This window comes from Triplophysa dalaica, chromosome 8 (genome assembly GCF_015846415.1).
Source record: "Triplophysa dalaica isolate WHDGS20190420 chromosome 8, ASM1584641v1, whole genome shotgun sequence".
NCBI classification, from domain to species: Eukaryota; Metazoa; Chordata; class Actinopteri; order Cypriniformes; family Nemacheilidae; genus Triplophysa; species Triplophysa dalaica.
In genome coordinates this window covers 20,613,953-20,641,936 of record NC_079549.1, presented here as the reverse complement: position 1 = coordinate 20,641,936, position 27,984 = coordinate 20,613,953, and the positions used below count along the sequence as shown (strand labels likewise).

General features: G+C 37.7%; 2 protein-coding genes across 2 annotated transcripts in view; one reads left to right on the top strand and one right to left on the bottom strand.

Annotated features, from left to right (window-relative positions):
• Positions 1-27,593, top strand: part of calcrla (calcitonin receptor-like a) — a 31,592-nt gene extending 3,999 nt beyond the window's left edge. Inside the window, exons 2-13 of the mRNA XM_056754747.1 lie at positions 17,251-17,337; positions 17,579-17,735; positions 19,035-19,148; positions 19,671-19,783; positions 19,887-19,978; positions 20,077-20,203; positions 20,371-20,524; positions 21,479-21,539; positions 21,752-21,818; positions 22,079-22,297; positions 23,491-23,532; positions 24,824-27,593. Coding sequence (XP_056610725.1) covers positions 17,284-17,337; positions 17,579-17,735; positions 19,035-19,148; positions 19,671-19,783; positions 19,887-19,978; positions 20,077-20,203; positions 20,371-20,524; positions 21,479-21,539; positions 21,752-21,818; positions 22,079-22,297; positions 23,491-23,532; positions 24,824-25,039 — 1,416 coding nt within the window. The 5' untranslated portion in view covers positions 17,251-17,283 and the 3' untranslated portion in view covers positions 25,040-27,593. The remainder of the gene's footprint in view (positions 1-17,250; positions 17,338-17,578; positions 17,736-19,034; positions 19,149-19,670; positions 19,784-19,886; positions 19,979-20,076; positions 20,204-20,370; positions 20,525-21,478; positions 21,540-21,751; positions 21,819-22,078; positions 22,298-23,490; positions 23,533-24,823) is intronic.
• Positions 5,518-12,861, bottom strand: LOC130427109 (uncharacterized). The gene is made up of 2 exons (XM_056754157.1): positions 12,712-12,861; positions 5,518-12,263 (listed from the first exon to the last, which is right to left on the bottom strand). Exon 2 carries the CDS (start codon positions 12,034-12,036, stop codon positions 6,367-6,369), a length of 5,670 nt encoding a protein of 1,889 aa, XP_056610135.1. The 5' UTR covers positions 12,037-12,263; positions 12,712-12,861; the 3' UTR covers positions 5,518-6,366.
• Positions 27,594-27,984: the final 391 nt, after the last annotated feature.

Sequence of the window (27,984 nt, the reverse complement as noted above, 5' to 3'; positions counted from 1 at the left end):
CTTGAAGTGCATGCGAATGCAAAATAATCCGTGAGCGGATGTTGTCTACATATCCAGAGTTCGATTGTAAGAGAGACCATAATATGTAATGCATTTTAAATTACAAGCAATGTTATATTTCATGATTAGATGCTTTGCATTAATGATAAAAGATGATTATGTTGTTTCATTGCAGGGTTTCAGAATCTTGTTTCAGCCATTATACTGGAGTCAGGCTAATGGGACAATTATTTCCTCACTTTTAGATTCATTACATTTCATGAGCGTTGAAGTGTGGCAAGCCGATTTATTGTAACCTGCTATATAAAGTCATTCCTATTTGAAACCCTTCTAGAAATCGAGTGCTCAAAGTAAAACTTTATGGAAGAAGCGTGTAGTATACAGAGCAGGTGATATTACATCAATCGTCGAGGATGATATTTAGTCGTTTTGGAATGATCTGCATCAGCTGGTAAGTATAATATTTACAGTAGTCATTAGTGCTGTCACGATTAAGAAATGTCGCTGATGATTATTTGTCAAATATTTGCGATATTGCGTTTGTGGGTTTTTTTGTGCTTTAACATAATACAATAAAATGTCATACAATTCGTCATAGATTTGTTGTGCTTCATTCATTGTCACAAATAATTGTAAATATTTAATATAATCTTTTGTAAATTGTCACGTGCAAGATTTAAACACTTAAAGGGATAGTCCATCCAAAAATCTTTTTCAATACCATTTATTTCCTATCATGTGGTTGAAAACCTGTATGACTCTTTCTTCTGTGGAGCACAAAAGAAGATCAAAGCCTATTTTGAGAAATGTCTCAATGGTTTTGTGTTCATACAATGGAAGTCAATGGGGCTGATGTTGTTTGGTTATCAACGTTCTTCAAAATATCTTCTTTTGTGTTCTGCAGAAAAAAGTAAGTCTTACAGGTTTGAAATGACATGAGGGTGAGTAAACGATTACATAATCCTCATTTTTGGTGAACTATCCACTTAAGCAAAATAATCAATAAAGTCAATTGAATGAAAAATTGCAAAAATATAAATATAAATTTTACAGTAATTTACTCAATAAATGAATATGTTTTAGAAATTAAAAAAGTCATATAACCAAAGGATACATTTTTCAAATGTTTGTACAGTAGGGGCCAAAAGTCTTTCCATTTTACCCATTTCCATTAATTTAGACCCGAAAATATAATATAAGGATTTAGAAAAATGCTAAACTGAGAAATGTTATAGCATATAATGCATGCAAAACATTTAGGTTGCTTGCATGTATTTGCTAGTTCCTATGCACAATCTATACGGATAATGTTGCTTCCATATATACAAGAGCTCAGATTTGACCTAAACCGTGGAGTCTATATTATGATGTGTATTCTGTAGATAAATTTCAAGTGCATTTTTATTTCTGCCTTTTAAAATTCTATTCTGATAATAGAATAAATAGAAACATGCAAAAATATATTTCTCAGTTTTAAACTGCCACCCTGCTCTCTAGACATCAATGGCTATTATAAACCCGTATCAACAGGACCCTTTACACAGGCTCAACTACAGTACAACAGCAGTGTGTGAACATCCCTATAGATGTCGACTGCCATATTGTCCTGCCATGTGATTAATCAGGACTATAAATGTAGCTGACGACAGACAGAATGGGACTGTATTTAGAATAAGGGGCCAAGGAGTTGAAGGACTTGTTGGACAGTGGAAACATTGAGTTTTAGAAGGCATGTTCCACGCTGATATATACTGAACAAACTGCCTTTGGCTTTACGATTTATTGCCATCTGCCACCATTCGAAGAGAGAGGGGGATCCTCGGAATTTATTTGCATGATTCTATGCCCACCCACTTCCAAGTGGGTCATTCTTAGGTTATCATGTGTCTGCCGAACGCTTCCTTAAAAGTGAGATTTGATATATCATAGAATGCTTTAGGAGCACAAAATGGAACTATATCTACCTCTTCTAATTTTAATGTTTAACCCGCCCCCGTCATTTCTGCTTGCTGAAAGTTTGATCCGTGTTGCATAACTCATTGGACCGCAGCTTTGCCAGCAGTTCAAGTTCAGGACTCTTCATGTGCTTTCTCTGGTCCTGAAGGGTAAAGGCTGGACGATTAAAAATAGGCGTGAATTTGATCTGGCTTCTAGTTTTATTTTGCTCCAAGGAATTCTAAGAGCGTAGACCGGTGGCCTGTGGAGTTGAGTTCTGTTGTGGTCCAGGGTTTATGGTCTGCAGGGGAAGTGGTCTCCAGCATAGAACTTGCAGTCTGTACTCCGCAGGATGTTTTTGGAGAGGTTTTTAGACATAATGTTTCCCCTTCAGCTGTCTAGATTTAGAAGGAATAGCTCGTCCCAAAAAAGTATTTATTTCCTCACCCTTATGCGTTAACAATGTGACTTACAATTCTTACCATACAATGGAAGTGGATGGTTACCAGGACCAAAGCACCCCTTAATTTAATCCATTTGACTTCTGATAGCAAAGAATAGCTTATGTTTTATGGCTTGTACTTTTCAGAGCTTGGTCATTTTTTCTTTAATTATATGGAACAACTGTAAATCAGGGCCTCACAGTAGGATAAGGTATGTTGCACAATGTCCTTTGGCTGTTGGGGTTGGCTAAATCAGGGGTTTCCAAAGGAGACCATCAACCCTGCCCAGATGGGTCCTGGGAACCTTCTTAACGCACTGTAAATATCTCTTCTTGTTCCATGAAAGAAGAAATCGTACATGTTTGCAAAGATCTTTAATACATTGCATATGTATTTACACATGTTTGGTACGGTTTCCAAGCAGCGAGGTAGACAGCAGACTATGTTAATTGATGCTGGGTGCAGAATCACTAGAGAGTAGTGGTTATGTTTCTGTGGTTTGAGAAACTCTTAACTGATTCCCATGTGCTTTGAAAAGTCATGTGAAAGGACAGATGTTATTAACAATTTTGATTATTTAAACAAGTTTGTTCCTGCAGAATATTTAAATTCAGAATATGTCGATTTTTTTATTTAAATCTTCACAGCACAGTAGCCAAGCAGAGCAGTGCACGGTGCATGCGCTGCCGGTGTTAAAGGACAATGGATACACACTGCCAACTCTCTCCCTACGCGCTGTTCCCGCTCCGCCTACGATGTGTGAAACAGCCATAACACTTTTAAGCATGAAACGGCTAAATATCTACTCTGAATTTCCATAATGTTCTTTTAATATAAATTGGAATAATCATCATCACATGTGTCTATATTCAGATAATTTAATCTCTCAGTGTCTGCAAATCTAAAACATTTGATTAATTCCTGGATAGATTGTGGCTTTATAATAACCAAAACATTTATTTAGCCAGTTGTGTGGCTTTATTTTAAAATATGTATTTTAATACCTGTATATGATTGGATCGGCGTCTCTGACAGAGCATGCGTATCTGCATGCGTATCTGTTTGTATCAGCAGCCATAGCGGAGGATCATAATGGTTACCCCCGGTGTATTGCGTGTTCAGCTGTACTAGCTGGGGCAGGAGAGGGTACTTCAGATCAGATTACTGAACATCAACACCAGCACATTTGTCCAGGAAGTTGGTTGCTAGGTTTCATAACAGCAATTTGGTGACCCGATTTACCATTTATGATGAAATGGCAAGCTACATTGTGCCTTTTGTTCTCACCACAGTAGGTTTCATTCTAAATAAAACATTTATACTTTATGGTGCTACTTCAGGTTAGGTTATCTAGGTTAAGTTTAAGAGTTTGTGTTTCAATGGGTGCTTTCACAACTGGTTTTGTAATATCTTGCAGTAGTCTAGACAAACCTGACGTTCAACTTTACACAATCCCTTTGTAACTGTTACTGCTGCAGCTGTTATTGTTCAAAGTATTATTGTCATAATGTGACTTTGAAATGACCGTATGCTGTATAGAAATGCTCAGGTGTCTGCAGTGCCGTTTATTACTGCTGGTGTTTGGCAGATTTAATATAGGTCACGGTCTGTTCAGAGATGCAGACAACGGGGAAAAAACAATGCAAAATGCAAGAACAAACTGCATTTAAAGCTGTCATCCATAACTTTTGCCCCAAGTTTGAAACGTGCATGTACGAGCATGTGCAAGAAAACCATGCATGTATTGGGCTTCCCATCTTTTAATAGCAAAGATAAAATGCTTTCCTTATCTTTTGGTGTTGACTAATGTCAAATGTGCCAGTAATTGCCACATTTTCTTCTCTAACTCAGTCGAAGCTCGCCAGTATTTTGAAACAAGTTGAATGACATTCATTTATCCTCAACCATGAACAAAATAACATAATATAAAAGATAATGATAACTCTGCATATTTATGCATGTTAAAGATCAGGTACCATGCTATTTCATGCATTCTGATTTGAACGTGCATACACTGTTTAACGTGCTGGCTCCTCATGCTTAACATGGTCAACTTGTTACAAAAACGAGTTGGACGTATGCCGTAGTATTTCTGTGCTTGATACACTCCCCCAGCACTTCAAGAAAGTTTTTCGTAACAGGCATCCTATTCCTTTTATTGGGCAATTCTCCTGGAAAAGCACGCTCACGGCAAGGCGAAACAGATAGCCCGTCCATGCACCAACCAACGAGCGATTGGAAGATCCACTTATCAAGATCGGATGCGCTGCATCAAGATTGGCTTCAGTGTGGGCCTGCAGCTTGTTACTCTTGCTATAGTGAGAGAAGTTGTGTGTTTGTTTGTTCACGGCATTTCAGTGATGGATGTTATATAAACAGTGGAGATAAAGCTGGATTTGGAGATCGTTTGAAACTGATAGATGATGCGGTCCCAGTCCCGGACATGAAGTGCACGCGAAAGGTCAAACTAAGTCATATGTCTGTGTTTTGTTGGCAGTCATTATGTACATAATGTAAGAAACATGAAGGAATTAATGTGATGATGTTTTGTGTGCTCGTACTGTAGTAGCCTCCAGTAGCTCATCTTTTTCCGGAAATAATCGTACAGCTGTATCTCTCTTTTATAAATCTGATCAAACTAAATACTCTTCGAAGATACAACGTATGCAATACTACTGTATAGATACTCAACATTAATATGAGATTGACAGAAACTGCGTGTTACCCGATCTTTAATGTTTGATTAATAAGGCTGCTTTTGTTTACAACAATTCCACTATGTTGTGTCATCACCATATGTTGGGCTCTTACAAAGCCAACATAGCATTGGCAAGGAATCTCAGAAAAAGTCAAATCAATCTTAACCATCCACCCACTCCAACTTTTACACAACCTGTCAGGACTATGCCACACGTTTCCCAGCAGCTTTCTCTCTAACAGCATCGCCAGACGTGTTCTTCAGCATCTGCATGACTTGATTATGATTTGCTTCGTAAAGATCAACATGTGCTTGTGCCCAGGGCTAGCTGTGAGCCAATGTTAGCAGTACTCTCATGTCTGACTAATGCACATCCACTGCGACCAACATAGGCTGCGTTAACATTTGTGTTACCCACAAAATGATAACATTAACTTGAGATTTTGTTTTTGTCCTTTATTCCTCTCGTGCAGAACTCACAATGTACACATTTGGTCTTTGTTGTTGTAGTTTAATTTAGTTGAAAGTATTCGTGCGCATTTACGTGCGTGTATGTATGTGTGTGTATGTTTGTGTGTGTATGTTTGTGGTCAAACTAGAAACAGAAAAAAAAAAAAAAATCACAATTACTATCCAATATAGTATAAATCAACAAACAATTTTCTACAACCAATTCAGCATCAGCTTCAGATAGTAAGCATTAAATTATATGCTAATAACTCTAAATATAGTAATCCCGCTAATGCTATGTCACATGTTAGCATTAAGCACGAGCGTAAAGTGTTACAATCAACAACAAACATTTCTAAATCAGTCTCCATTTCACAAAGCATATTTAACCTCGTTTAGCAGCTAAATGCCACATATATTGCATGAATAGTTAACAAGTTATCTAAACAGTAAACAGCAAATCACACGTGTATAACATTATCCTTTTAGGCGCTATGGCGTTAATCGCAAATAGCACAACTAGCAGAAATAGCGATCTACATAGCCACATATCAGAAACTATAAATAAGCTTAAACACAAAAGAATAACTCACCACACTGGGAATATGTAGTTTTAAGTTATAGCTTCAAACCGGAATTGTAAACTTCAATATTAAAACAACATGACTTTCTCTCTTAGCGTTTTCACCCCGTAGCTCCTCCCCCCATGCAGTCACCAGAGCCCACAGAATCAGCGACCTTAAAGGGACAGCACCCAACATCCCGACCCCAATGACCCAAACAGGTCATTCAAACATAGGACGGGTGATGTTTCAAATAAACCAATTCAACTGAAAAGAGTCAACTAAGAAGACTGGCTTCTAAGAGGCATATTTTGTCAGCAGGACGGATGAAAACCCCTGCCTGTGTTTTCACTTCCACAGTACGCACAAGTCCATCTGAACCTGGATAGACTTGAGTAATCAGACCTAGCGGCCAATGATTGCGTGGTGTCCTTTCATGCAGAATAAGCACAAGATCTCCGATTTGAAGATTCTGCTTTGGTTGTAGCCATTTTTGACGTTGTTGCAGTGCAGGTAAATACTCCTTGAGCCATCTGCACCAGAAGACATCTGCCAGATATTGCACCTGGCGCCATCTGCGTCTGTAAATGTCCTGTTTTACGAAGGCTCCCGGAGGTAGAATTGGACCAGAACGGAGTAACAACAGATGATTTGGTGTGAGTGGTAGAGGATCTGATGGGTCATCTGAGAGTTTCGTGATTGGTCGACCATTGACAATAGACTCAACGCAGCAAAACAATGTTGTCAAACCCTCGTCATCTGGTGCCTGCTGCGATAGAACAGAGTTTAGAATGGAACGAACGGTGCGAATTTGTCGCTCCCAAACACCACCCATGTGAGAGGCGGCAGGTGGATTAAAGATCCATTTTACATTGTTCTGCAGCAGGTAATCAGAAATCTTTTGTTGATTCCATTCACTGATGGCTTTCCGCAACTCTTGTAATCCTCCAACAAAATTAGTCCCGTTATCCGATCGGATTTCCGTGGCTGGGCCTCTCCTAGCGATAAATCGCTGTAAGGCGTTGATGAAGGAATCAGTATTGAGGGTGTGTGCAACCTCCAAGTGAATAGCTCTTGTAGTGAGACATGTAAACAAACATCCATACCTCTTGAGCTCACTCCGTGCCTTCTTTACCAAGAATGGCCCAAAATAGTCTATGCCCACACGAGTGAATGGAGGCTCCCCTGGTGTCACTCTAGAGTTAGGCAAGTCTGCCATTTGTTGGACTTGTGGTCTAGCTCTTAACTTTCGACACTGTATACATGACTTGAGAGTACGGTTAATGACAGCACGTCCCTTTAGTATCCAGAAACGTTGACGAATTTCCGAAAGTACTCTTTCTGGACCCGCATGACCCAAACGGAGATGGTAGTGACTGATAATCAGTTGGGTGACGTGATGATTGTTAGGTAGGATCACTGGATGTTTTGCCTCAAAGGGAATTGGGGCATTTGTTAGTCTGCCTCCCACACGAAGGAGTTTGTCATTTTCATCCTCAAAGGATTTAAGCTTGAGAAGTGAACTGGTTTTGACTTGAGAAGATCCAAAAGATGCAGTTTGTATGTACTTGAGAATGGCTAATTCTGCATGTTGAAGCTCAGAAACAGTGATGGGGTCAGAAAGATTCCCACTTGCCCTTTTGCGTAACAAAGCCTTGACACGCAACAAGATAGCAGTAGCCCTTTTCAATCGATGCCAACTGGAGTATCGCTCCAGCAGTCTGTCCACTGCATTTTCCATCACTTGGTTTGGTTTTACGCTAGCTGCATAGACCTCTTTGATTCTTTTGATCTCTGCTTCTTCTGGCAAATCATTTATGATAGGTTGAGCGGGCCAATGTTCCTCCCCAAGTCGTAGAAAATGTGGACCAGATACCCATTGTTCATTCGACATAAACTCTCCCATGTTCATTCCTCGAGAAACATCATCCGCAGGGTTCAAAGCAGAGTCAATGTGTCTCCACTGGCATGGTTCTGAACGCTCATGTATTTTTGAAATACGGTTAGCAACGAAAGTCTTGAAACGACAAAGCTTGTTGTTAATGTACTGAAGTACGATAGTACTGTCTGTCCAAAAGAAAGTCCTTTCAATTGGAATCTCCAAGTGCCCCTTGATATGCTGATCCAGCTCTGTAGCAACTACCGCTGCTAGTAGCTCCAGCCGTGGTATACTAACTGGCTTGATGGGAGCAAGTCTTGCCTTCGACATCACGAGCCTGCAAGTGTCGCCAATCCTGATGTATGAAATAGCACCGTAAGCCAGTTCTGAAGCATCGGAAAAGTGATGGAGTTGGGCAACTAACAAACAACTAGTGGGTGTTGGCCTAAGACATCTTGGAATTGTCAGTGCTGACAATAGAGGCAGGTCATTTAACCATCTGCGCCACTGTGCAACCATGTCCACTGGTAACTCCTCATCCCAGTCAACTTTCATGCGGCACAACTCTTGAAAGATTGCTTTTGCTTTGAGCACGAATGGGCTTGCAAATCCTAAAGGATCATAGATGGAACTGGTAGTGCTCAATACTCCTCTCTTTGTTGTAGGTTTGTCCACTGCCTTGACGTCAAATGTGAAGCAGTCTCTTTCCACATCCCAAAGGACGCCCAGTGTTCGTTCAAATGGTAAATCCTCTTGGTCAAGGTTTACCTCATGCAATGATTTTGCCCAGTACTCAGCTGGTATTGATCTCATCACTTCCTTAGAATTGCTCAACCACTTTGTTAATCTAAAGCCTCCACAGTTGAGCAGTTCCCGGAGTTCAGAAGCAAGTTTGATGGCATCCTCCTCTGTTGATACGGACTTAAGACAATCGTCGACGTAGAAATTAGACCTTACTGTATCCACAGCAGCCTTAGAGAAGTTTCCACGGTTGTCTTCAGCTACTCGTTGCAGGGCAAAATTGGCAGCACTAGGACTCCAGACACCTCCAAAAAGGTGAGCTGTCATACGATAATGTTTGGGTTGTTTGTCCGGGTCGTTATCTTGCCACCACAGGAAGCGAAGCACATTTCTTTCATCAGTTGGCACACGGACTTGATAAAACATGCTCTCGATGTCCGCATTTAAGGCAATGGGTTCTTGCCTAAACTTGAGAAGAACTCCCAGTAGCTTATTGGTAAGGTCTGGGCCTTGGTGAACACGGTCATTCAATGAAGTACCTTGGTACCGTGCTGCACAATCGAAGACAATACGAACCTTCTCTGGCTTGCGTGGATGTATCACTGGATGATGTGGCAGGTACCACACGCAACTATCTTCACTGTTGATGTCAATGACCTCTTCTGCATATCCTTTCAGTAAAGAGTCTTTGATACCTTCTTTGTACTTCTGATGCAAAGTCGGGTCTTTCTTTAGCCTTTTTCCTAGAAGGTCCAGTCGATGTTTGGCCATTGTGTAGTTATTAGGCAGTCGTGGTAGATGTTCTTTGAAGGGGATTGGTAGTGTGTAGTGGCCATCTTCTTTGACTGACCGCTTGTTCCATAGATCCACAACTTGCTCGTCGACTACTGACAATGAGTCATTGTTCACATGCACTGGATCATCCAGTTTCCAAAATCTTTCAACAGCTTGTTGTAAAGAGTTGTCAGCTTGAACGAAATTGGCAGAGATAGATGTTGACCCGTCAGCTACTGGTCCATGGAGTGTCCACCCCAAGCCAGTCAGAATTGCATAAGGCTCTCCTGACTCACCACAACGTGTCTCACGAGGAGCAAGTATGTCTGGTTGGTCTAGACCTATAAGCAGGTGAACTTCATCCGCTAAATCGACATCAGGTAAACTGATTTCATCTGCAATTTCCTTTAGGTGTGGCCACTGGAACACCTCATGCTGTGTGACTAGATTGTCAAGACTTATGTTCAGGTGATCCCGACACAGCACTCCCTTCATCAGGTAAGAGTTCCTTTGTTGAGCATCTTCAACTCGTATATCCACTTCTAGGGTGACTACATTAAGATTTTTTGTCTCCATGGTGTTCAGTTTAATGTTCGTTTTACGTGACTCTAGTTTAAGAGCATGAATTAGCTTCTTAGAAGCAAAGGTCCCATTGGAGCCACTGTCAAGCAAAGCAAAGACATTCATAGAGAATCGGTTGTGTCTGTCTGAAACCACTACTGGCAAGATAGGAAGTGCAATCTTCTTTTGACTGGCTTCAATGTACTTTCTGGTGGCATGTGCTTGAATGGCTTGTGGCGGGTCAGCAGCTGGCTCATCTTCAATAGCTTGAATAGTAGATTGGGTTTTGTCGTTATTAGAAGCTACGATAGCAGAGTGCAGCCAACTGTTGTGTTTTTTTCCACATCCAGGCACCTTGCATACCCAGTTGCGAGTACATACTGTGCTGCGATGACCTTTCATGAAACAGTTCAGACAGAGTTGCTTTTGTTGAACAAAGGCCAAACGCTCTTGAACAGACAGAGCTCTAAAAGCTTGACATTGGTTCAGAAAGTGTCCTTCAGTGCACTTTGGACACTTAAATCTTGATGTTGTCTTTGGTGTGAACGATGTAGTGGATTCTTTAGTAAATGATACTGTTGCAAATGTCTGCCTCTTCTTGTTGAAACTTGACTTCATATTTGTTGGAGAATTTCGACTGGCATGGCTAAGAAGATTCCCGAAGATAGGATCTGCCCTCTTAGCAGCTTCTGCTTCAACAAGACTGACGATGTCATCCAACTTTGGCAAACTTCCAGATTTGATGATCTCGTAGTTTTTTGTAAGCCATCTTTTCTTCATGTCTTCAGGTAGCTTTTCTACAATTTGTAGCAATGCGCGTCCACCATTCAGCTCTTCCTCACACTTCATTGCTTTTAAGGTGTCTCTGCAGCTGCACAGAATGTCAGCAAAGCTTTGCAACTGCTTGTTGTCTTTAATGTCTTTGTAATTAAGCACCTTGTCAACCCATGCTTGTGATATTGCATATGGATTGCCAAAACGTCTCTTGAGAATAGCCATGGCTTCCGCATAGCCCAGACTAGAGTTGGGGTTGTACAAGCAATGTGAGATAGCATCTCTAGCTTGGCCGACCGTGTATTGATGCAGTCGAGTGAGTTTCTCTTGATCTGGCACGGTCTCTTTATCTATCACTGAGGAGAACAATCTCATGAACTGCCAGTACTTTAAGGGTTCTCCATCGAACTTGATGATGTCAACAGGTGGTAGGTGCATGGAATCGATGTGTGACTGATATTGTTGTCTTGACAGATCTAGTAGTTGGCATAAAGAATTCTCGTTCACTGTAGAAAGTGATGGACGAAAGTTAAGGGATGGGTTACCTGAGACAGGAGTAGAAAAGTCTTTATTTGTTGTTGTTAGCTCAGCCTTTCGACGATTTTCCTTCATCTCAGCATCCTTGAGTTTCAGTAAGCCTTTCAGTCCCTCCATTTCATATTCAGCTTGCTGAAGTTGTAAGTTAAACTCTGCACGCAGACGTTCTTCCTGTTGAGCAATAAGCATGGAAAACTCTTTATTTTCTTTCAGTCTCAGATTGTGTAGCCCTTGAAGCTCGGTAGAAAGCTGTTCTACGGAAGACATTGGAAGGTAAGCAGCTTCATCAAGCATTGGCTCTTCCTCTTGGAAATTAAGACCATCTGAAGACTCTACGCTTGGATCCTCCATTGGTGGCTTAAAGTCATCTTGCCAGCTCAAGACAGTGTGCTGCAAGTCTTGAACATCACGCAGGACTGATGTTAAATAGCCCTTTGAAGCATCAAGATCATCATCATCTTCTAGTGTCTCATGGTATGTGTCATGAATCTCATGAAAGCGCTTTACAGCCTCATCCAAACCAGCAAGTTTAAATTCCACCTCTTTGGGCTGGTTGCAGTCCATAGCGGTTGTAATCTGTGTCATCAAGCGCGTCACAGCAGCCTTTGCCACTCCACGTTGACGCTTGAGACCCATTTGTTGTTGCTCAGGAGTGGTATTTGTTTCTGAATCTTTATCCATGTTGTCTGTAATCTTCGTAATTCCTTGTGTTTGACTTTAATGTTACCCACAAAATGATAACATTAACTTGAGATTTTGTTTTTGTCCTTTATTCCTCTCGTGCAGAACTCACAATGTACACATTTGGTCTTTGTTGTTGTAGTTTAATTTAGTTGAAAGTATTCGTGCGCATTTACGTGCGTGTATGTATGTGTGTGTATGTTTGTGTGTGTATGTTTGTGGTCAAACTAGAAACAGAAAAAAAAAAAAAAATCACAATTACTATCCAATATAGTATAAATCAACAAACAATTTTCTACAACCAATTCAGCATCAGCTTCAGATAGTAAGCATTAAATTATATGCTAATAACTCTAAATATAGTAATCCCGCTAATGCTATGTCACATGTTAGCATTAAGCACGAGCGTAAAGTGTTACAATCAACAACAAACATTTCTAAATCAGTCTCCATTTCACAAAGCATATTTAACCTCGTTTAGCAGCTAAATGCCACATATATTGCATGAATAGTTAACAAGTTATCTAAACAGTAAACAGCAAATCACACGTGTATAACATTATCCTTTTAGGCGCTATGGCGTTAATCGCAAATAGCACAACTAGCAGAAATAGCGATCTACATAGCCACATATCAGAAACTATAAATAAGCTTAAACACAAAAGAATAACTCACCACACTGGGAATATGTAGTTTTAAGTTATAGCTTCAAACCGGAATTGTAAACTTCAATATTAAAACAACATGACTTTCTCTCTTAGCGTTTTCACCCCGTAGCTCCTCCCCCCATGCAGTCACCAGAGCCCACAGAATCAGCGACCTTAAAGGGACAGCACCCAACAATTTGTCATTAACACGCGACCTGTATCTGGATGTTGTCCACATACACATTGAAAAGTGTAAACGTGCTTCAGTCCACATCCAGAAGTGGTCGAGGACACGTTGGATCTCAGTGTAATGTAAACGCAATCCAGACAAGATATCTACATTTACCGGTACAACCTTAAAAAGAAAAAAACATCCGCTATCATTATTTTCGCTCCTCTGTCGGAAGCCTGTCAGAGTAAACCGACTGCGGAGCAGATGTCAAAAACAGCAGAAAGTTAACCCATGACCTTGGCCTTGATAGCTCAATGCTGTAACCACTGAACTACAGGAAAGTTCACAGGCGAAATATGATGTAAACAATGGAATATATATCAAAATTTCACAGATTTTACACTCTTGTGGACAGCAAAAAAAGGCCATTGGATGTATTCAACTACTAGCCGGTTGTCATTAACGTTTAGACAGCGATAGGATTCGACCGGCGATCGTTATATCACAACAAAGGTATGAAGAGCCATTTTGTATTCTGCATGTTGTTATTTGCACTTCTGTCAGAATAACTATATTACTGTTGCTGAAGCATCTGTATCACAAACAGAGACCATATACTGACAGTAATCCCTTATACCCTTCAAACGAAGTAGTTTGTGAATCTTGTTAATATTTTTAGACCGTAATATAAATAGTCATTGTAAACAATGTAAAAGAAAGTGACGTCCGTCCAAGAACAAGTGAGCCTCAAGAGGTTTTATACGGCAGGCTTTTATGAAATAATGGGGGAAACTGGAGATCCGATCAGATATCCACATGCTGATGTTGACAAATGTATCTGCTTTGTGTCCTGAATGTCTGAAGATCCTATCGGCTTGTTCGGATCACAGAGATTGCATGTTAATAACAAATATAAACGCAGCCATAGAGGCAAAAACCACATGAGTGAAACTCGGTTTCGATGCAGCAACAAAACAAAGGGGTGGAAATGCACCTGTGGCTTTATGGCTGTTGTGTGAATCAGGTGGCAGGTTACAGCTGGGAATATCCGGTGCAAAGTCACCTGTTTTCTTTTATCATTTTTAGATAAACTAGGTGGCTTTATTCTGGAATTAGTTTGCAGAGTTTTTTTTAAATACTCCAGGGTCACAAGAAAGAATGTGCATTAATGAGATTAAATGATTTATATTTTTGCTTTTAGAGCAGTTATTCTTACATTATGCAATGAGTTGATCAAATATTTAAAGGTACAACGTATTCAATTTAGCGGCATCTAGTGGTGGGGTTGTGAATTGCAGTGAGTCCATTAAGCGCTACTGTAGAAACAACATTGTGAATTCCAAATGTAATGAGACTTGTGGTATTTGTAGATAGATTACCTCATTCTAAGGCAATAAAAACATAACACTTGATTATGTTAGGTCTTTATATACCTCTGCAGACATAGTTATGTATATTATGTTGCATTTCTGTCAATAGATCCTCCTAAAATAACATATTGGCCCTTTAAATATAAAAAAAAAAACATACTCAATAAGCCACAATAAGAATACTCTATTCTTGTCAATGCTTACATTTGCATTTATTATAGAACCGAGATCAATTATTATATGTAATATTACACAAGTATACAGGAAATATTTATATTCACATTCATGCAACTGGCTTGTTGTTGAGCGATATGATTAATCGGCGCAGATCACATTGGGGGAATTTTGAGAGAGTTGGTGTTATTCTGGAAATAGGAAAAGGTAATTGTGAAGGCTTTGGAGGAACTTGGACGGCAAGTAAACATCCTTTGGTCACTGTAGGATGTTAAAAAGCTAGAACTGGATTCAAAACAATAGCACAGATAAGCTGAAACTACCCACTGCCAAACGTTTCTTTTCCATTCTAGACATGTTGCTTAAATTCAAACATCACTTTTGAATATATTGTCTTGGTTATAGAATCAAATATATTGATTCATTTAAATTGGGTTAATGGTCCAATGATTCAGGGCTCTAGACTGTGACTAAATGGTCGCATTTTGTGACTATTTTTCCTGCCAGTGCAAACAAGTTTTCCTTATGGTCGCACAGGTGTGACTGCTAATAATTTTTTTTGCGTATTATAAATTTAATGCACAGAAATGTTTTATTGGGCAAACGGGACATTCAGTTAAACATTTTAGTTTCCCCTCCTTTAACCATTCTCTTATCTATCAGTGCCCCTGGCTCCGCCCCCAAAGTCGTAGCCTAGTGCGGGGTTGTAGCAGGCGCATTTATTGCTATGATGAAGCGGAAGGACCGACATTGTAACCTTATTGTAAAGTGTTACGAGCAATATATATAAACAGATCTTCTTGTTAATAATCCCACATCATTCTGTATTTTTATAACCTGATGAGGTATTGAAAAAAATTACAAAGCGACTGTCTTGTCCATCGATTTCAAATCACAAGAGACAGAGTTTGCAGTTCACAGTCATCTGTAGAGAAGGAAACTCTATCCTTTCTATTCATTAATAATGGCTCCGACCTACAGCAAATAATAGTATGAGATATTTTGTGAGTAAGCGTGCACCCCCGCACGCTTCGCTTTGTGCCTAACAACTCCCCTGAGCTGTCTTAAATTCACTGTAAATCAGTTTCCTGGGGCTTATTCCTTTAAAGAAAGGATGGTATATAATGCAAGGAAATGTTGGTTTTACAGCACATATTGTGGAGGGTTCTTGAAAAGTCCAAAAATAAATAGTTTACAGAATGTGGTGTGGAAGAATCTCACCGCACAAAACCCAGACCTGAAGAGAGATGGATCGAAATGGCATATCACGTATCTGACCTTACTGATGTTTGGACATCCACATACTTTTAGTCACATAGTTTAACATTTAGATTATGTCTTTGGCAGATGCTTCGTTTCATAAAGCGACGTGCATTCAAGCATTCAAACTATACATTTTATCAGTTCTGTAGCCGTGATCCCTTGGATCGAACCAATGACCTTTGAGTTGCTAACCAACGTAATGCTCTACCAACTGAGTTACAGGATTTCCGTTTTTAAGTTGATCTTGAGACAAAAAAGCAGCAACTGAACATTAAGCATCAAAAGTCTTGAGATGAACTACGATTGCATCAAGTTTTGCATTCAGTCTGAACAAGTAGTTGCAGGATACCCTTAAGACATGGTGTGATGCATGTGTACAAAAACCAACTTACATAAAAATGGCACAATTGAAATGTGCTCTATACCCCAACCCCTTGAGCACTCAAGTACTGAAAATAACCAAAATGACCATTCATAATTTCCTCTATGCACATATAGAAAAGCTGTATCAGCAAGATAAAAACTGCTGTTTGTTCGAATGGTGCAGATACCTAGCAGAACATCAAATAGCCCAGCTATCAATGGAAGACAGATATCAGCGAGAACGGCCTGCAGATCACTCACTGGCTGTAGCCTGCATGTTTATCCCTCGAATGGAAAAGTAAACAGCTTTATTCAGCTCGATAGTCAATGACGCAACAGCAAGCAGATCCTTGAGTGGTCATGAAGATCTGCCAGGCCCGTTTCTTTTCGTTTCTCCCAGTCTGTTTTTATTTTGCAATGAGTCCCCAACAAGAGTGTGATACGAGCAGACCTGAATCCATGTGCCCTCATAATCTTAAATTAAAAACGTTGACCTCCTCACCCCTCGAAACAACTTCACTTCCTGTCACGTGGAAGGACACAAGGGCGGAGCTTTCTTTCATAGGAGGTTTCCGGTGGGAAATAATCGTCCACGATTGACTGCAAACTCGCATTCAAACCTGCCTTCATTATGTTAGCCACTGCCATCTTCCAACGATCCAATCAGTTCTCGATGTGAGAAATCAAGACCCGCCCTACATTTTCTCTCATTTCACAAGGTGTTTCACTCGTATACGTCACGATACGGAAAATAATTACGTCTTTCCTTCCGTTTCAAGCTGACTTTAAGACATTTGTATCAAATACATAAATATCAAGATCTTTTTGTCGCTGATGGAATGTGTTATGATCAATGCTTACACCGGCTGTTTGCCGCAGCTGGATTACTTACCCTGTTGCAAGTCTTGTCTATGTGTACTGTGTGCTTGTTTTTCTCCCCACCTTCCTCATGTTATGCTGTATTTCCTTCTTGATACATTTCGTTGCATAGTACTTGTACATATGGAATGACAATAAAATTGAATCTCAATCTCAATCTTACACGATTCCAAATAACCACTTGGAATCATGCATTTCTTTTGACCAAAAATATTATGCATATGTGTCTTGATTTTTATGCAACAGTCTAGAAATTAGACAATAACCTACTGTATTGCTTTGGTAAATAGTACGTCAGGAGCCCTGTGTAGTGTGAAGTGTTTTATTGACTTCAGCTTCATTGCAGATCAATACAGGATCATTGGAGACGTCAAGGAAGATGATAAGTAGCTTTTGGATGATTTGTCTGTTGCTGCTGGGGTCTGTCACACAGGTGAAACACATTATAGACATGTATGAGATTTCTGTAGCTCTAAAATATTAAGCGTAACATATCTCAGTATACTTTCTTTATATAAATGCATTTGTGAGCAGTTTTAAAATAATAGATTTTAATGATAAGCAGGTCCTGTTTTAATCCTATTTTAGATTACAGTTGAAATGTAAGGAAATTAACATTTTTATAAATTTTACAAAAAGACACTTATTTTTCTTAATACGCATGTTGTGTGTAGCTCATTGTTCTAGCCAGTCCTGAAGTGAACGATAGCCAGCAGCAGCAGCATCCTAACAACGTGTACAATGACCTGACTGTGACCAGAAACAAGATTGTGACTGCACAATTCGAATGCTATCAGAAGATCCTCAATGACAACAGTCCAAACGGAAGAGGTAAACACCTTATATTAGAGTATTAGCATTGACAAAATGGCCCAACAGGGTCAACATCTTTTGTTGGTTTTAACACAGATGATCCATAACCTAGCCCTTAAACTACAAGAATAGAATAGAATGGTATACAAAACCTAACCCAAAATAATAAAGTTGTGAAAAATATCAGGTTTTTTTTAAATGCTCCTTAAAAAATTAGTTTAGTTAAACATTTAGTTTGTTTAAAAATGAATATAAAATAGTAGTTTTCTTGATTTTTTGTTATTTTAACCGTTTTTGCAGATACATGCAAAAACTGTATTTTCATTTGAAAGAAATGTTCTCAAAATAATACAGAATGAAACAAAAATGAAGAAACGTGATGAAACCAATGATTTGAATTTGTAGTTGTCTCTATAATTTTATTTGACAAGGGCTGTCAAGTGATTAATCAGATTATTCGCATCCAGAATAAATGTTTGTGTTTACATAATATATGTCTGTGTTCTGTGCATATTAATTTTGTATTTATAAAAACATACACATACATGTATACATATTTAGGAAACATTTACATGTATTTATTTATATTTATCAATAATTGAAATTATATACACATTTTTATTTTTCTTAAATACATGTATGTATGTGTATGTGTTTATCAATACAAAATTGATATGCCTTGTACACAGAAATGTAAACACAAACATTTATTATGCATCTGATTAATTGCGATTAATCGTTTGACAGCCCTTATTTTTACATTAAAATATTTTTTCAATTCAATATTTAAATACAATTTACATTTTAAATTACAAAAAAATATGTTTTGACTCTATATGGCTTTCAGCAATGCTTAGTTTAGGCGATCCGACATAGCAACACTGGCAAAACCAATGGGATACATTTTGATTAAAACATCCTGTTTGACCTAAAAACAGAAGACACGGAAAACATGTATAAGACAGACCTGTGGGGATAAAAGCATTATTTGCAGTTCTGTCACAATAACAGCAGCTTTATGGCGGGTCATATGCGCTCTGAGTCTACTTTTTACCTCAAGCACATTGCACAATTGTGTCATGTTCCATCCCTAAAATAATAATTAAAACCTAGCAAGATTTTTAATATCCCTTGACATATATTAAAACAACTGTGGCATTATTTGTATCACCAAATGTTATTAGTAACGCAAGAACACAGAATGCCTCAGGTAACTCATATTCGTTGTGTTAAGAGGAATGTTTCTTAATATAAAATGGTCCTTCTGGCAGACAGGAGAGAGAAATTAAATGTTTTTATTTATTTTGTTTCCTTTAGCTACCCCGGTGTGCAACAGGACATGGGATGGATGGTTGTGTTGGGACGACACGGAGGCCGGGATCACTTCTGAGCAACACTGTCCGGATTATTTCATGGACTTTGACCCTACAGGTGAATATTAGGTTCTGTTGTCCTTACTAATGTTCAACCTGACACCTTTCCACTCATGTGACTTTCATACTCTTCTCTTTTTTCCACCACTCCACTGTGCTTTACTGTCAAAACATGTGAATAACTGAAAGATAAATGCTTTTGATACTTTGATGAAAGAAAATGTATCTGGCCTAGAGGACGTTAAGTTGGTGTGAATGTGGCTTGAATATTAACTTTTCTCTCACTACGGGCTAAAGTGATTCTTGTAGAAGTGCATAAAACAGAATGCTAATGAAATTGATTTTGCGGTAAAGGCATTCATCACTGTTATCCTTTCTAACAGCTCGGTTGGAAAGTGTTTAAAATAAAATGTTTGATAAGAGAGCATTAGCATTTTGGCGTATTTCAGTATTAATTATTTCATGCACATGATTTGAAGTAGATTCACAAAACCATTTTGAAATATGATTCAACATACACTGTACATGTGTGCATGTATGGTAACAAGTCATTTATACCCGCTTTTTGTTTCCTACGCAGAAACGGTCACTAAAACCTGCACAGAAAGTGGCCATTGGTTCTCTCATCCTCAGAGCAACCGCACATGGACAAATTTCACCCGATGTAATTTGCACACTAATGAAGGACGAAGGGTATGAATACAAACACTGCAGTCGATGGAGATAAAGATTAACACAAATCCAAATGGGCCTGTGGTATAAATATCCCATGATTCTATCGTCTATTGTCTTGCAGACCGCAATGAACTTGTTCTACTTGGCATTAATAGGTCACGGGCTCTCCCTAACATCTTTGTTTATCTCACTTGCCATATTCTTCCATTTTAAGTAAGTGAAAATATATTTTCAGCTGTTGTATGCGTCGGTCATTTTAATTCATCTGTAAAACAATTGTTTTTGATCGCTTTCTTTTCTTGCGCCCATAGGAGTTTGAGCTGCCAGAGAATAACCCTACACAAAAACCTCTTCTTCTCCTTTGTGTTAAACTCCATCATCACTATCATTTGGTTAACGGGAGTGGCAAACAATCAAGAGCTAGTCCAACAAAATCCAGTGAGTAGATTGTGTTGACAGTGACTTAAAGGGACGGTTCACTCAATTTTTTATTATAATAACAATAACCAGGTGAATAAATAATGGTGGTACTGTTTCTATAAATTAAAAGCACTGATATCACGTGATGTTTTAATAATCTTTATGTTCATGTTGCTTTTGTTTAGGTCAGCTGTAAAGTGTCGCAGTTCATCCATCTGTACATCTTTGGATGCAACTACTTCTGGATGCTGTGTGAGGGGGTTTACCTGCACACGCTCATCGTCGTGGCCGTGTTTGCCGAAAAACAGCACTTAATGTGGTACTACCTTCTCGGATGGGGTGAGTTTCTTGTTAAACAAATTTTTTATAAGCATTGGAATATTTATACACAGTGAGATTTTTTTTTACAAATGGTGCATATTAAGACCATATGATAGGGGTACCGTCCCATTGACAGCTTGGGTACAGGTGTTGACCAGCTTGACTTCAGTTCGGCTTAATACACTTTGAATCTTTTGGTAAATGAAACATATTTTTTCTCATTTAAGAGGTATTTTGGAAATATTTAAATTTCAAATCAGGCCAAGCTTTTAGTCACCATGAAATCAAACAGGAAAATTTAATAAATAAATGTACACAGTGTTGCATTGATTTTATTAAATGACTAATCCGTGCACACCATTATTTTAATTTGCATTTTAAATCTTTAATCCAAAACATTAAACTCCTCTCCCCTTCTCAACAACAACTCTTCACCACATAAAGTAAGCAACAGAAAAGAGGTAGACTTATACTGACTGTCCGATGGCCAGGTCAAAAAATCCACTGGCAAAATAAAGTCCCTACATCTTTTATTAATTTCAGATTACGCTACGAAAAATAGGTAAATGGCAACTTCCGTTTCATGGTGACTTTAACCATTTAAATTAGATTATTTATATAATTTATCTTAAACAAATGAATGACATAAAATTATTATGGGCACGTAATAGCCTAATATCATATATCTTCGTATATAATATAAAAATAATCTGTCATAATTTACTACATAATTGACAATTTTTCTTCTGCAGAACACAAAAGATTATATTTTGAAGAATGAAGCGAACCACTCCCGTACATATTGACTTGCATTGCTTTTGTGTCCATACGATAAAACTGAATAGGTTCCACCGTTGCAAATAATTGTAAATAATGAGAGAATTTTCATTTTTGGGTGAACTATCCCTTTAACCAACAGTCTTAATCTTGTCTGATTTAATTTGCACCTCATTTTTTTTTTTTTATTAATAGGTTTTCCACTTATACCGGCTACAATACATGCTGTAGCCAGAAGTTATTACTATGATGATAAGTGAGTATACTTTACTATCTTTACATTAAACGTATAACTGTTAGCATTACAACGGTTTTGTGTTTTCACTTACACTCTAAACTATTCTCGAAAATACATTAATCCTTTTTGTTAGGATGCTTACCTTATCCACATTAAAGTAGTTATTGTTTTAAAACTCTTGCTTGGGGGATATACATCAAGCGTTTTGCTAATCCTCTTCTACTCCACAGTTGTTGGATCAGCTCAAATACTTCTCTGCTATACATTATTCATGGCCCTATCTGTGCAGCGCTGTTGGTAAGACATCCTATTTTTGGTTCAAGTAAATGTTTGTGCAAATTACTTTCAGAAGTTTGGGGTATTTGCCAATCTGAAGTTACTTTGCCTCACTAGAACAATTTCAATGTGTACCCCTACATCAAACAGAATACTGGCACGCTGCAGCAGTTTAAATAACATAAAATATGTCTCGCAGAAACTCTTCTCCGACATCTGCCTGCCAGCTGGATGCTTTGTTTTGGCTTGTGCTTGCCTTTCATCTTAGCCTGTCTTTTCAGGTGAATTTGTTCTTCCTGCTGAACATCGTACGGGTCCTAATCACCAAGCTGAAAGTAACGCATCAGGCAGAATCAAGTCTGTATATGAAAGCGGTGCGGGCCACTCTTATCCTGGTGCCACTTCTGGGTATTCAGTATGTTCTCCTGCCATACAAACCTAGCGAACGTGTTTCTGCAGAAATCTACGACTACATCATGCACATCCTAATGCATTATCAGGTATGTAAAATCGGTTTACTTCATTTGTACTGTTCTTTTGTTTTTATTTATTCTATTCTTTATTATTGAGTTTACTTGAGTGTTTGCTTGTTTAGCAACTACTGGTGAACTTCAATCAATATTTCATTGATTTGATTGATTTGATATTTAAATATAACAACATATATACAAAATAAAAGAATGATAGTATATAACAATACAAAATAAAAAATAAATGTTAATACATAATATTATAATTTACAAAAAAAACTATATGTATAATAAACAATTAATTTCATTTGGAATTAACATAAAACAAATTATATTAAAATAATTAAAACATATATTGTATAAATAATTGAAAAAAAAATATTATTTTACTTTTTTCCGAATTCATTTTTTTCTATGTGTTCAGGTCAAATTATTATTTTGTTTTATTATCTGAATTAGAGACAGCATTTCTCCCAAATTCCAAATACAATACAATTAAAAATAAGTTTGTATCCCTTTGGAAGGAACACAACACTCAAGGTTTGACTTGTATTTAAGAAGTTTTTATAATAATGTTGTGTTTACAATTATATTTACAATAATATGCACAATAATAATATTAGATGGAATAACCATTTTTAACTACACCTTTCATGTGTCTTGGTATGCGCTCAGTCTTTCACTGTTTGCTTTTGTTAGATTTTAACAGACACTTGAATGATATTACCACTATACACGTAGAAATGCTGATAAAAGACACATTTGGAATGATCTCCTAATTTTTTTCAATAGGACTGGGATTGTATGTGAGACTTCAACCTAGCACTTGGCGTGCCTAGCACTTTGCTCTGCTTAAAAATTTTACGAGCTACAGAGTGCTCATACTTTTGGTATTGTGAAAACCCCATGTTGAGCCGGAGGGAAACAATGATTTGTAGTGTGTTGTACTGTAAATAAAACTGAAGAAGTGAGAAGCTTTGGACAACTGGTGCAGCCAAGACTAGCTGAATCGGCAAAATGAAAAATGCAACAAAGCTTGTCATCCCATATGGTTCCTCATGCAAATGAAGAACGCATCAAACACGAGAGACGACCACACTCAACACCAGCCCACAAATAATTGTGTCCGGTTTATATAAACTGTAGGACATTTATAGCCAAGCAATGCAAGCTAACCGTTGTGTTGACATACTAAAACAACATTATCTGATTTTGTTTTGAAGGGACTGCTGGTGGCCACAATCTTCTGCTTTTTCAACGGCGAGGTAAGAGTTCAGCCTACCGAAATGACATTCTTTCTGTTTATGTTCAAGGAATTCCAGAGATCAGACAACATCCTTTTCCCTGAGAGCAAAGATCAGAGATTTTTAACATGGCCTATTGGCTATTACCTAAAACTGTACTGCTATGACAAGCCTGAAACAAAGGAAACTCGTTCAGTTCAGAAGCACTGCGATAATGAGGCATGCGATCGCTTTCTTTACACAACATTACCATTTCGGCGGTTAATACGGTCACTGCATGTGCCTGCGATGGCCTTACTGATAGAGTGACATTTGCATACCATCATTATCCATCTTTCTTTGCCTCGTTTTTTTTATTTTATGCGTTTTATTTTTTGTCTGCTTCTGTGTGACTTAATATTCATATAAAAACTTGTGTTTTTAAATATGCACAGATCGTCTGTGATGTGTGAATTGTTCGTGAACTCATTGCAGATGTATTTGCATCTCTCATATTTTCGCAGCACTGTTATTCAATATGTGAAAGGGATGAACGAAATACGGAGCAGGACGATGTGAAGTTTATTTGTGAATGGTTGCTAAGCAACAGTGCATATCGGGGCATTAATATAGAGTTCTGTTATTGTGCGGTCACAGGTGTGCATATAACAGTTGTTTTAAAGCAGCTTACAGTTACATCCAAACATAATTTACAGTCAAAACCAAACGTTTTGTGTTTGTTTTACTACTTTAGTTTTTTGGTTTTCAAAGCGATAGTTCGACCAAAAAAATCTGTTATCATTTACTCTCTCTTGTCATTTCAAAACTGTATGACTTTCCTTCGTCTCCAGAACACAAAAGAATATATTTTGAAGATGGAGATGTTGGTAACCGAACAATGGCGGTACCCATTCACTTCTATTGTATAGACACACAACCTACGCAAGTCAATGGGTACTGCTGTTCAAAATATCATTTGTGTTCTGCAAAAGAGAGAAAGTCATTCAGGTTTGAAATGAGTAAATAATGACAGAATTAAAAAATTCAGTAAACTATCACTTTAACTCGAGTGTTACATATTCAAATTTAGGAATAATTTAATATTTTGCTTATGCCGATCAGGTTTCAAATACAGAGGAAAAAACAATAACAATATTATAATGAAGGGCATATATGCTTGCGTTATGAGGCTTATTTATGAAAATGAGCTCAAAGTAACTTCTCAAAGGATAAACCACGAAGATCATATTGCATGTCTTGAATTATTTAGTGTGCATGGTCGGTTATGTAATTTGTGCTTACTCAAGAGCTAATCTGTCCAAACCTTTCCCAGGTACAAGCAGTTTTGAGAAGATATTGGAATCAGTATCGCATTCAGTTTGGAAGCACCATCACACACTCTGATGCGATGAGATCCGCCTCATACACCGCATCCTCCATCACAGAGGAACAGGGATGTTACAGCATCGATGGTCATTCAGAACACTTGAACGGCAAAAACTGCCATGAAATCAACAACTTCCTAAAACCAGACAATCCCTTCGCCTGATGCCATTGAACGCGGCAGCGTGGCGTTAAAAAAAACTGCTGATATCTGACAGCTGTCACCCATTACCCTTTACCCATAATTCACAGTGTTTTCTGAAGGGTGAAGGAGTCAGACACATTTCTTCTAGTATTTACACTGAAAAACATTTACCACATGGTATTTTCGTTTGCTTTACTTCTGTGTGCGGTAGAAATACATGTAAACATTTTCCTATTTTTTTAATATAGTGGACCGGTTTCACAGACAAGGCTGATCTTAAGCAAGGACTGTACCTTAGCTAAATTAGGGTATTTAAGTCCCTTTTTAAAAATGCTTTACAAAACTACGTTACTGGTGTGCATGTTGAGACAAAGTTATTTTCCGTTAAAGACAGCTCAAACATTCTTTTTAGTCTGGAACTAGTCGTAAGCCTTCTCTGTGAAACCTGCCCATTATGTTGAATGCACTTCTTTGTCTTATAAGATCAGCCCAAGTTTTGTAAATATATCTAAGCAAAATGAAGACCACGGTAATGAGAGAGATTTTTTTACTGAAAAATAAAAGAGAATCTTAGTTTTGTCTGAATACAGGGAAAAACTGAAGAGTGCCCAAACTAATCATCGCACCATTGTCTTTTATAATGTTTTATAATTTTTTATGTAAAATGTCAATGTTTCATTTTACTTTTTTTAATGTCATTTGAATAATGCTTATGGTATTATGGACCATTTTTATCTGTTACCTTGGAAAACAACTTCATAAAGACATTGATAAAATATTTAGTATTGAACAACTTGGTCCTTAAAGTGACAGGACACCCAAAAATTTAAATTCCCCTTTATGACATCTGAAACCATACGATTTCAGATATGCTCAACATAAGAGTAAGTAAAAGTAAATGACAGAATTTCACTTTCAGTGACTTTAACTTTACACTGTATTCAAGTGAATCGAAGTATGGTCCTATTGTATCGATTTAAGTTATATTCCCCAATTACACAAATTTCAAATATGATCCTCAACCTGATTCTTTAAGATGATCTGTTTTTGGGGACCCCTAACATTAGACCGTAATTTCTGTAACCTTTATGAACCCGATGTGAACGCCTTTCATTATGAAAACATGCTTATCGGTTTAAAATATATTTAGCAACATATTCTAATTTATATGCATATTTTTATCACAATAAGTTTATTCAGAAAATGCCAAGCCTTTAGTGTTAATTTATTTTTTTATTCTTACTTTACATTATTCACTAGTGTCACAAGTGCATGTCATTTAGTTTAATGAAATAAGGTACAATATTACACTAGCTAGAGTAAACAAAACTCTGCAGTCTCTCTCATAACATGGGGTATGAAATATATTGCTTTCTTGTATAGGTGACATTGATTCAAAAGCAACCTGTCACACTTTAAATAAAGTTTTAAAGTGCCTCATTGATAAAATATTGCGTAGAAACCATCCTAGATTTTTCGATCATTTCTCAAAGTGTGTGTGATTAGAACGAACATAGTCAAAGAAAAAATGTGTACAATACTGTTTTTAAAAATATGAACGTTGCCTTGTATTTTTGCGTACGCACGCTTTAAGATAAAATCTGCATATACGCACGTTTTACAAATGAGGCCCAATATCTTTCACTTTTAAAGTTGCTTATACGTAATTCAACTTCTTACTCTAACTGCCTAAATTACTTACATTCCGTATGATTTGTAAAATGTGGCCTGTGTTTATTTCTGTTTTCTCTATTTGGTTTGGACAATCCACATTATTATACTGACTAATATGCAACTTTTATCCAAAAACATGCTTGTTTAGATTTTGCATGGATTTTGTTTGTACTATATTCTTAGCTTTGAATATTTTGTAGAGGTGTGCATTGCTTTGGCCTCGCTTTGCATTGTTTATTTCTTCCATTCTGAACAACGGAGATGTAACCTTACTCTGGTTTCATAACAAACCATTACAAATTACAAAACGTAGGACTGCAGAGTATGTACACAAATGCCAATCACACATGTATGTATCCATCAGGTTCCTCAATGCATCCAAAATATACTTTCTTCTTCAATATCGGTTGTCTTTTCATCAATGTGTTGCATTTGCTGTTTCTCTGTGCTCGTAATGCATCAGAAAGTAGGCTAACCTTTGTGTTTTTTGTAGTGTTGTTTGTGATATTTTGTGTGTTTAATGAAAACACTCACTGCAGGACAGTTTCACGTGCGTCACCGTATGTTGCAAATACTCTTCTGATATGATATTTAAGGTGAACTTTGCTAAAGTTGGTTTCAGAATGTTAAAGCATAACCCAACCACTGCAAACATTCTTATCTGTAAGAATGTTATGTATTTTGTGCTCATGAGGTGTATTTGTCTGACATATCATATAAAATGTGGGCAGTGTTGCAATCATGTGTATCACTTTATTTTGTAAATACAGATGATCAATTTCATGTGTCTTATTTGCATCCTAATGTGCATTTCACGGACATCATCAGGACTGGGACATAAATGTTATTGTAACTATAAAAGCATAAAGTTGGACTATTAAAAGCATAAAGTTGCATATTATCCAAAGCCCGAATGACGTCTTTTCACAATGTTTGTCATTGAGACACTATGGAAACCTTTCAGTTTCAGATGTATTAAATTGTGTTTATTATATGGTGATGAGAGACGCTTAAGAACACAGACTCACACTTCAGGAACAAGACTGGCACCCTTGCCAATGACAGCTTAAATCCTACATTTCAATTAGTCTCGCTGCCAGACCTTCATACTGAACTTATTGCCGCTTTCTTTGGTTAAGACCCGCCAATATGATTGACAGGTTAAGCAACCAATCACGTTTCGTTTTGTGCCGCATCATGTGGCGTGAAAATGTCCCTGCAGGAACAGACCGGTATAAATTCACAAACGTGTGAAAAGATATCAGAAACAACAATGATTATAACTTTATGCA